Below are 11249 nucleotides of genomic sequence, written 5' to 3' on the forward strand. Positions count from 1 at the left end.
GCCTGTGTCAGAACCGGCAGCCCAGCCGAGCTCACGGGCTGTCGCATGCCCCCTCTCTTCAGCGTCTGTCTCACTGGCAGCTCAGTCTCCTTCACGTGGGAACGGTAGGGCGTCCTATGCTCTCCATTTCCGTTTTTGTCAATAACAAGTTATTTACTAATAACACACAAGGCTTGTAAGTGAGATATGTGGCTCTCAATAATTTTTTGTTTGACTAGGGAAATTTATCAGAATGAGGCAGATATGGATCAAACGGCATGAATGATTTTTAAACGCGAGACATGGTTTAGATGTAGACGTGTATATACTCTGCCGGGTGTTGATTCACATATCTCTTAGCTCATTCACTCCTCACGACCCTTTAGGCAGGAACTGTTTTTATACCCACTTCGCAGATGCGGAAGCTGAGGTGTAGAAGGTGAAGTCACGTGTCCGGCACCACACAGGAAGCCGTAGAGCCAAGTCGGCAGAGTCCCGGTGTTATGACTCCAGCACACTCTTTTAACTGCAAAGCCCCGTTTGTCAACCCGAGTCATACAAGTCCCTCTTCCAGGGAACAGCTCACGGCATCTGACAGTCAGCTTAAGTCACTTTCATTGTGATTCTACTTAAATGTGTAACACATAGGACTGGTGGTACGTTTCTGTCACAGTCTGCTCGGGCTTCAACAGCAGACGTGGATGATCATGGTGTCAGCAGGATCGGTTTCACTCTGGGGCAGCCCTCCCAGGCTCGTAAACAGCCCCCTTCTTGCTGTGTCCCCACGTGGCCTTTCCGTGCGGGGGTGCGTGTCCCTTTCTCTTTGTATAAGGACACCAGTTCTGTTGGGTTAGGGTCCCACTTTTATGACCTTATCAACCTTAATCACCTCCCTGGAGGCCCCGTCTCCAAATATGGTCACAGTGGGCTGAGGGCTTCCACCCACAAATTTAGTAGGGCGACAGTTCAGTCCGTAACAACTTCTTACGCTTATGCAACTATAAAAGCGAAACTAATTCACAAAGTATATACAAACATTTCCAAGCCAATAAAACCAACTACATTAATTTAGCATGATGGATTTTCCCCCCTAAAACTTAATTGTCGGCATTAAGTTTAATAGTAGCAAAATGGAACCTCAGCTCTGGTTCTGTTTGGATTCTGTCTGCTTTCTGACTTCTGTACCCGTTGTCCAAGATTCTTGTTCACCGAAGTATGTAGTAGAAGATGTCATTAATAATCTCCAGACTTTGAGCAAAGGGGCTCAGGCAGACAGAGGAAGGGGGATAAAGGGAGAACGGAGGGAGAGAGGGAGGGAGGGTATTGCGTTCGAGGTGGTTATTATTTTGTAAGCGATTCAGCTCAAAATCATTGCCTCAATGTCCGGTCTTAGCTAAGTCATCCTATTTCTCACGCTTTAGTTTAATTTCTTATAAAACATCATCAAAGGTGTGGAAATGACATACTGGTGAGACTCTAAAAAAAAGTGTGAAATAGAGAAAATAACCGAAATAACCAATGATAAAGAATTCCTTAGATAAATCGTGATGGAAACATACATAAATACTACATGGGGATTTCGGTACAGAATAGTTACAGCGTGTAGGATGTCCAGGAACTATTAAGTGAAGAGAGCAGGTTACAAAGGGGTCTGGCAAACGTGAGCTCGGCGCACTCCAGCCATGCTGGCCTTTTCCAGTTTCTCAGAGGAGCCGTAATCCCTCCACCACGGGGCCTTCTGGCCCCTTTCCTCAGCCAGCTGCTTTTTATTTTTACATCCCAGATCAAAGCCCGTCTCCCTTTGTGCACTTACTGAAGTTTGTAATTATATGCCTCAGGAGCATGGTAGTAGTTTTTATTACCATCCGTGCCCTAGACTATGAATTCTACAAGGACAGAGAATTGTCAGCTTTTGCTCACCATTGCATTGTAATCAATATTTATGGAATGAGCCATAAAAAATATTTTGCATCCATAAAAAAATATTACCTTAAAATTACCTTATTTCAAATTGATTATACATAATGGGACAAAGTTGTCCCGATTGACAGAGGGGATAATTCCCTGCTGTTAAAGGACCTCGAAGTCGTGACATGAAAGTCTGCTCGTAGTGGAGCGCGGAGGTGGGAGTCACACCTGGAGTTACGCAGGTGCCCTATTAGGGTGGTAGAATCGTGACATTTTAAAGTTCAAGCCATGTCATTTCATGACAGATCTCAGGCCCGAGACACAGGTGAGCCCCCGGGTCGCACCGTGAGGCCAGCGCTGGGGCCGCATGGCCCAGTGCTCAGAGCGACTCCATGTGCAGGAGCAGTCACGCCGGTCCCCGCTGAGAGATCGGCAGAACCGAGCCGAGGAATGTCAGGAAGGGAAAGCGGTGAACAGACGCTCTGGGTTTAGAAATGTCTAGAGCTGACTCATAGGCTGGCATGCAAGGAAGCCCCACGTACCACAGGGCAGCCTCAGAATATGCCACGTGAGCGGACGACGGAGCCACATGCTCTTCTTGGTGGGGGTGAAAGGGCTCAGGGACGAGATGAACGAACCCTGGAGCCAGACTGTCTGGGGTCAAAACCTAGGTCCGCCCCCCCACCAGCTGTGTAACCTGCAGCTGTGGCTACTTAATCTCTCTGTGCCTCTGTAGCCCCCGGTGCGCTTGGGGGAACCAGTGAGCCCACCCCAGAGGGCTGCCGTGAGGGTCAGGATGCTGCGGACACTCTGAGCAGCGCCCAGCACAGCGAGCTGTCCTTGCGTTGGGACAAGCCAGTCCCTCTCAGCAGAGAGCACTGCCCGCACTCGCCGGCCCTGATGAGACGCAGACGGCCCACCTCCGTGTCTGCAGCTCGTAATCTCGCCCTCTGCCCACGCCCGCCCCTGCCTGGTGGTGGCTCTCCTGTCAAAGTAGGTCCCTCCGCTGAGCTCCGGACTCCACTTCCCCAGGACGGCCGATTGTCACCCATCATCCTCCCTCTGCACTGACCATTCTCATCGCAGACATTCCCAAGACTTCCATCTTAAAATACAAACTCCCTCAGGCCCCGTGTCCGCCCTCCCCCAAGCTGCTTTCCCTTGTCTTTAAAATAGTTTATAAAAAGAACTATAGACCTCCCAAAATTGTTTAGAATTTCAGCAATCGCAACGCCTATTCTTCCCCATTCTGCCCCACTCACTGGGAGTCAAGGTCACTTCCATGCTGCTGAAATCACGTGGTCACTTCTCTGTCCTCTCTTAAGGGGCCTCTGGGCACCATGGGACACATTTGGTCACGCGCTTCTCGTGGTGTCCCCGCCGCCTCGCTGGCTCCGTTTGTCCCTCTCCCTGCCCGTGCTTGTGCAGCCTGGCGTTTCTCAAACCGTTCAAAGTGCTGACGAGTCCTGAGTTCCGTCTCCAGCCCCGACTTCTCTACGGAGCTTGACCTCATCTGCCGCTTGTCTAACATCGCCTGGCTGCCGGCACCAACCTTGATGACAGCTCGCCACAGTCTGGACACGGGCTTGCCCTCCTCAGACTTGCCAGACTTGCCTCCGCTTTGGCGGGTCCCTCTGCCGAGGACGCCCAGAGCATCGTCTGACTCTTCCGGTCCAGCTGGGTCTTCGCTCCGCCCAGAGTGGTCCCCAACCCCACCCGCGTCTCCATCACGGGACCCTATCCTTAGCGCCTTTATAGTAGTTCTCGTTATCACAAGTCATCTTGTTCATTAATTTTACAGTTTATTTTATGTCCCTTACTCCCTCCAGAAATGTAAATGTCTTTAAAGTGAAACATGTTCTAAAAGACAATGTCAGAAACAAAGCCTTCACTTTCTCCACAGGAAGAAAGCGCATTTTGCAGGTGACGCATTTGTGAAATGCTTGACCGGAAAGCAGGAGCCCTGTGTGCCAGGCGTCCAGAGACGCCAGCGATGGCCTGATGGACAGGACAGACGAGGGGCATTCTAGACTGTCCGGCAGTTTCAGTATCAAACAGTGGCTGTTTGATACCGAACAGTTGCTGAATGAATCCATTCATTTTACTTCCCAGAAATTACATCTCTGATTATAAATGGAAGACAGTAGAAGCATTCTCATAAACGTCTGCCCTATTGTTAGTTTTTGAGGAAAAATACATAAATACGGATAATGGACGTGGATGTGGAAGCACAAAGATATTCAGTAAACCAGGACATTCAGAGGCAGTGATGTTGACAGACCTGAGTGTCCCCTGCGGGCTAGCTTCCTGTCGTTTTATGCCCCCAGTCTGTGAAGGCTGTGTTCATGTCCGTGTTTCTGACTTAACGTAAAAAATCCCGCAGTCAGACAGCTTGCTTTGGCTGTAGAAGCAGAAGTGGCTTAAAAGCAAAAATAGCATTCCGATGACCCCACACGTAACTCCTCGATGTCCGCAGCCCTAGGGCAGAAATCATCCTTGGAAGTAAATTCCTATTAAAAAGACAAAGGAAACGCAAATGGGACAATATCTGCCCTGGAAATTTCAGATTCAAAACTTAGTTCTTAAGATGTGAACTCTACGGCAATCAGTTCCGAAACAGTATCTCCCATCCATCATGTGATACAGACCATGGTTTTACAGACTTTGCATAAACATGTCTTCGACGTCTCATGGTTTCCTTGTGAAAGGATAGCTTTCATCAGTTTTCTCTCTGGAAACTGTTTACTGAGCTGCCAGCTTTTTCCTGACTTCACTCATTCCTTTTCCCCACACCCCTCCGCACACCCACTGGACTAACAAATCCATTTAAGGGATCAGAACCTGTTATTGGTCGCTAGGCTAACGTAGTTCCGAAAGTAAACATAATTCACAGACGCCTAGGAGCCCGGAGGAGGAGCTCGGGGTCAGCAGAAGGCACTATAGGAACAGAGGAAGCTCAGCGTGTGTCTTCATGCACAGACGCTGGTTCGATCCTGTCAGATGAACCTGTTTTCCCGGGGTGACGACTGGCGGGGCAGGTATAGGAGAAACTGAAGACCGTCCTCCACCAGGTGGGCAGCCAGGCCCTCCAGGAGTAGTGTTAGAGGTGCCGATGGTAGAAGCCGTGACAGCAGTCCAGTGACAATAATGTTGACGTCCTCAGCAGCCGCTTGTCAGGGTGCCTCTCACCCAGCAGGTGGTCCCTGGTCCCTGCCTTGGACAGACCACGAAATCTACGTGCAGAAAAGTGATTGCATTGTTTTCAGGTGTCGCTGAAAACTCCCCAGTCCTGTATTTTCTAATTTGGAAAAATGGTAAATACTGTCGCATCGCTTGGGGAAGGAGTCCAATCTAAGCTACAAGAAAAATACGTCGTTAAAAAGCACACGCGTAGGTACGCTTGGTGGTTTGGTTTTAAACCCGTGCTTGATTATAAAGGCATTGCAAACAGAGTTAACGAATAGCAGTTTTTATTTTCAAAAAAAAAAGAGAGAGAGAGAGAGAGAAGGCAAGTATGTTACTGCACCAAAATTAGTTTGGCATATCAAAATCAAATTTTAGGCAAATACCTTTAGAGTACTGAATTATAGTATTAAAACATGAAAAGACAGTACTTTTTATAGAGTAATATTGAATGTGTTCAATTACTATATATTGAAGATATGATTTGAAAATTAGAGCTGTTTTGAAATACTGTGTTCAAATTCCATTCTTTAAGAACTCGGGAGAATTGCCACATCACGGTGCTCTCCTGGTTTGTGGGCTGGTACCCTGGCAGTCTGTTCTGAGTAAGGAGAGTGGCAGAGAAAAATGAGACAAACTCTCAGGTACAAGATAATTTAACTCACTTCCTGAGACTTACTTAGAGCTCACGGAGACAGACAAAACAGGACGACTTGGTTTTTAAACAGCGAAGGCGCATTTCCGCAGCACCCAGCCCCCCACCGGCGACTGCGAACAGGAGAAAAATAGAACCCAAACGAGCCTCTGAAGCGGTGAGACCCTCTCCCGCGAAAGACCTCTCTTTTTATGAGGCACCAACAGAAACATACATAAAACATAACGACCCTGATCATGGACCGGAGGGGATATTTCGCAGCTAGACTTTCATGCTTTGGGAATCATCCTTTACAGCATTATTCCTGCCGAGTGACCAGGATGCAATTTCCATCATCCATAATGTGATTAAAAAGTTCACGCCACTCTGCGTGCCCGCCCCCACCTCCCTTCCCCTCCCTCCCTCTGCAGAGTGACAGCCCAGCACGCTGCTCCGTCCTGTCTCACGCCCAACTGAAACTCATTAGAATGAAGAGAAGGAACAGGAAGGTGACTTCTAGTGCCATTTATTTTCCCGTGACGGTAACAAAGCTGCTGTGTCACAGCTTCACAAACACACAAGAATCACTGTGCAGTACAGTAACGCAGGACGCAAAAGTAAGTAATTTTTCCCAGAAAAACAAAATCTGTTTCCCCCGATCGCCTTTCTCCCCGCCTCAAAACACAGCACAGGCAGAGCCTCTCGGAGCTGCAGGGCCCAGGCAGGCGGCACTCGGCACGCAGGCCCGGTCCTGGCCCAGGAGTGCCCAGGTGTGCCCCTGGCCCCCAGGCTTCATAACTCGTCTTTAACGCCTTGCCCTGCGTCCGGCCTGGCTTCGTCCTCCTCGCCGGGTGCCAGCCACGTGATGTAAGCCTTCACGGGGTCGATGTTCCAGTGTTTGTGGAATGACACGGGGACCTGGTGGGACAGGTAGGCCTCGGGGTAGTCCACGGGCCGGGCCTGCGGGGAGAGCAGAGTGTCACGCCGCCGCTCAGCCAGGCCAGTCTGGCCCCGAGCGGCGGCGGGGCGCGTGACCCGAGGGCATTCCTTCAGATGGGACACTGCGATGGGCAGCAAAGAGTGAGGAGGACCCTCTTCCCACCAAAAGCTTCCCTCTCTCTGTAGGCTCTCTGCTTCTGCGTCTCCAGGGACTTTAACCTCCCCAGTGTGGCGCCTTCGCGTCCACCGTCACGCCTCTGGGACCTGAACCGTGGGGGACAAGTGTAAAAGGCTTTCCCCGGAAAGGCACTAAGTTGCTGTCGTGACCGGTGGAATGGCAGAAAAGACTGCCACTTCCCGGGCTGTCTAAAGGAACTCTGGCCAGGCGGGCCGTGCGGGGTGGGGCAGGCCTCCTCGGGTCCCTTCGCCTGTCCCCTGCCGATGTGTCATTAGGAGGATGTCCTCCGGAGGCGGGATTGTGGCACTCGGCAGGGAGAAGGGTGAAGCGACTCGCACGCTCCTCCCACCTAAATGACTCATCTGGCCCCAGAAGTGTGAGAGGGCATGTTGAGTGACGTGAACGCCGTGCAAGAGGGCCTCAGAAGCGTCTGCATCGCCTTCATTTCGAAATTCTCTACACTTAAGATGTGAAATGTAAGCAGAGCCAGATGCAGCCGACATCGACAAGACCGGAGAAGTAGCCCGCAAGGTTCGGAACCGTCAGCGGAACCGTTTGCTCTACACAGAGCATCCGTGGTCTCTCCACGCTCACCTTGTTTACAAACTCACACAGCTCAGACGTGTTACGGTAACTCGCTGGCTTGTCAATTCTAAAAGTCTTGACTTTAGTGAAACTAGATAGGATACGCTTTCAAAAACAAGTCTTCTCTCGGCTGATATTTTATTACATTCTGCTTAAATTTTTGATATGCATATTTAAATAACTTTCTGGAGTGGTTCCCATAATACCTTCATTAAATTTTATTTCCTCCGGTCCTTGAAACACCCTTGCAAGACAGGGTATCGTGGCTCATCCCCCACTTACCGATGAGACACCAGAGCTCACAGGAGTCACAACCCCCCTGGGCAGCATGGCTCACAGATGCTGGAGTGGGGCTGCCCTCAGCCCCAGGCCCGGCACATCAGTGTGGCTTTGGGCACCCTGGCCTCCTTGGGAGGCCTCAGTCAGGGGCGGCACACTTCTCAGATGAGGGTCCAGACAATACCACCTGTGAGGAAGCCTTCAAAACAGTGTAGGGAGCTTCGTACTGGCCATTGTGTGGCCCTTTAAAAATGCTAGGTGCCCATGCGGTTAAAAATTTAAGAAGACAATTTTAAAGGAAAAGACAGTGAGACAGAGTCAATAAAGGTAGCGGAATAAAGTCTAACTGAATTGGGAACGTTCTGGCTTTTCGCTGAGGGAATCCATGTTACGTGTGTTGGTGGGCAAGGCCCTCTGAGAGTCTGCCGCCAGGAAGAAAACCTAGGAGAAACAAATTCAGTTCCCTTCTCAGGAAATTCCACAATGGCCTCAGAAGAAAGGGAAGCGATGCACACTGCCACACCCATTAGTGGCGTATAGTTTTAAAAAGACAGAGAGCCACGTGCCCTAGAAACTTTGTTTTTAAAAAGGGGCATGTTAGGGTAGGTACTCCTTCCTCGAAGCCCCCTTCGGAGCCCATAATTTCAGCGCAACCTTCCCTGACTCCAAAGGGAAGGAAGGCAGGTGCCCCAGGCGGCTCTGCATCTGAGACGGCTCCGGACGCCCACGCTGTCTCTAACCCATCAGGAATCCGCCATTCTTCCTCAGGATGAACTAATGCTCCGTGTGGATGAGCGTGCACACCTTACAAATGGCAGGAACACCCGATCAGCGCACGCTGCGTAAGGGGCTCAGGGATGGGAAGACACCGCCGTGCCTGCTGGGGCAGGGGGCTGAAGCACATTTTACGATTTCAGAAAGGTTTAAAATTTATTATGTGAATTAGAGAAATCGAGAGTTTGAAAATGTGGGAAACAAAATTTTTTAAAAGTTCCCTTCAAAGCACGTTTAAAGATTTTTTTTTTTTTACCAATGTATTCTTTCCCTAAGTGAAAAAGGCTGCCATAAAAATCTAAGACTGTCATACTAACAGTGATAAATTATTTCTCTTATACACCAAAAGTGTCCATCCCCCTTCCATTTCGATGAGCGAAACATGGGACGGAGCAAGGGAGAGAGCGAGAAGGAATAACTCGCTTTTCTCTGTCTTCGTAACACGACACACATGCTTAAAACGGCTGAGAGCACTCGAGGTAGTAAAAGATGGATCGGTACCTTCTGACTGTACCGGAAGGATGCTTCTCATACATTTATCATCAAAGGTCTATCTGCATCCTCCCTTGCGGTCCCGTGGAATGCAGAAGTGGACTCTGCCTTTCTCGACAATGCAAACACCTCGGCTGCTTCATTCACGCTATTTTCTATAGTGCTATTTCTGTCGTGCCCAATTCTCTATGTCGCTATGATAGTTACTGCTGCCGGTTACGCAATAAAGCATGAAAACTATATTTTCAACATGAGGGAGGGCACTAAAAACACACATGTATTCATTTCAAATTTCAAAAAACTTTGAATGTTTTGCAGAAAAGCATTAAATGGGTGTGGGCTCTAGTTTTTTTTTTAGTGCAAGTATATCTGCTTTTATTCTTACAATATCGGAATGTTCACTGACCCGATTCTTCAAAAAATTATTAAAAATAGTGTAGAAGAATTTCCTTCTCCATCCCCAAACTGCAACATGCTGAAGCTGTTAGCACTAAGTACCCCAGGAAGCACCCTCTCCTCTCTTTTCGGTGACCCCCCGAAAATATGTTTATTGAGCTACTGTGAAATTTAATAAAGTTTATCCAGTCAGTTTAATAGCATCCAAAGTGGGGTAAGTCCAATCAAAAGGCAGTCGATGGACAGTATGAAAACGGAGGGCAGTGTAGAGTCGCGTACACTTGGTGGCCCGCAGGACAGCATGAGGTCAGTCCTGTCCGTTTCTAGATGTCATCTAATAATTTTTAAATGCCATCAATTTTTAACTCATAAGAAAGGAAAAAACTTTTCCCTGGTCCCACACCGCAAGGATGCCGGTCAAACACCATTTCGCTTTCTAGGTGTTTCTGCCTTCCATCCTCACGCTGTGCGTGTTCAGCACCAACCCCCTGGGCAAAGCGTGGGGCAGGGACGCCCGCGGAGCCCGATGGACTCCAGAAGGACACGGGAAGCGGGGCCCCCAGTGAGCAGAGAGCCGCCCCCCTTCCGGGCGCGGCGCCGGCCCCTCACCTGGTGGAAGAGGGGGCTGTGCGTCACGGGGATCCCCAGCCCGCTGGAGCACATGCCCAGCACCATGTCGTCCGGGGCGTCGTTGCTGTGGCAGCGGCACTGGCTGCCGAGCAGTCTCCTGACGGCCTCTCTGCTGAAGACCATCCTGGGGGAGGCAGAGCGGACGTGTTAGAGCCTCTCCTCGCGGTCGCTGACCCCCGCGTCGGGGAGCCCTGGGGAGAGCGCCCCGTGCTCGCTGCACAAGGAGAGCCACTCTCCTCTCCTCCGCGACGCGACACGCAGCGTCGCTTCCTTACGCACCTGCCGCTCACAGTGCGGTGCCCACGGTGCGGTGCGCGTCCCCGGCTGCGACGCGGCCGGAGACTGGACTAAGCTTAGCTCCCCCCTCACCCCCCAGTGAGACCGGCAGGGAGACGGGCACAGACACACGCGCCTCGCACGGGACGCACCGTGAGACCAACTCTAACTGCAAAGCCACGCCCTGTCCAAGTCTAGAAGCTTCCATGCGGCGATTTTGAGAAAGAGAAAACAGAGAGGTGGGGGGAGAAAGAGACTGGTTTGCCGCATGGAGCCCTGACGGCCCGTGACCTGCTGTGCTGGGTCCTTCCTGGAGGGACTCTGTAGAGGAGGGGATGGTGGGCGGCCACAGGCCGCAGCGGGGCCTCGGTGGCGGTCCCACGGCAGTGGCGAGGAGCCAGTCCCGGGTCCAGCTCGCATGCAGCGCTGTGACGGACAGCAGCAGCCGCACAGTCCCCACGATGGGCTCCGGAAAATGGCACTTGTCTCAGGGGCAGTAGCAGCTGCCTGTGGTGAAGCCACCCGCTCTGGGGACAGCCACCTGCTCCCTTTCACCCCTCCTGTCCTCTCCACGTCTGCACCAAGTTCTTTAACACACAGACTGGTTTCCGGTCCGAGTGAATGGACCTCCTCACATCGTGAACCCAGTCGCTGATAGGGCTGAAGGGACCGAGATGGTCCACAAGTTCATCCCCAATAAGCCTTGGCTCCCTTGAAGGCAAAACTGTCTAAAACGTACCCAAATATTCCCCCTGCCAAATACAGGGCCTCGCACACAGCGCTCGGCAGAGCCGGACGCACCAGACACGTGAGAACGAGGTGCCGCTGCAGAGCGCTCCCCGAGGCAGCAGCAGGCGTGTGGCTCGGTCGGGTGGCGGGGGACAGAGAGCCCGGCATGCTGACCCCGCGCTCGGCTGGGCCCAGCGCAGGGCAGTTTCACCAGCGCGCGTGGCCGGACGCCCCGCCCTTGCTAAGACACCCGATGGAACGCGGCCA

At 51.3% G+C, this 11249-nt stretch overlaps 1 protein-coding gene across 4 annotated transcripts in view; it reads right to left on the reverse strand.

Moving 5' to 3' along the window:
• Positions 1 to 6214: 6214 nt before the first annotated feature.
• The window catches only part of B3GLCT (beta 3-glucosyltransferase), a 64814-nt gene continuing 59779 nt past the window's right edge, over positions 6215 to 11249 (reverse strand). For all 4 annotated transcript variants that reach the window (XM_039861712.1, XM_039861640.1, XM_039861743.1 and 1 more), the window contains 2 exons: positions 9957 to 10101; positions 6215 to 6664 (listed from right to left, as the gene is read on the reverse strand). In XM_039861712.1, coding sequence (XP_039717646.1) covers positions 6497 to 6664; positions 9957 to 10101 — 313 coding nt within the window. In that variant the 3' untranslated portion in view covers positions 6215 to 6496. The remainder of the gene's footprint in view (positions 6665 to 9956; positions 10102 to 11249) is intronic.

This window comes from Pteropus medius, unplaced genomic scaffold (assembly GCF_902729225.1).
Source record: "Pteropus medius unplaced genomic scaffold, Ma_sr-lr_union100, whole genome shotgun sequence".
In the NCBI taxonomy this organism is placed as follows: domain Eukaryota; kingdom Metazoa; phylum Chordata; class Mammalia; order Chiroptera; family Pteropodidae; genus Pteropus; species Pteropus medius.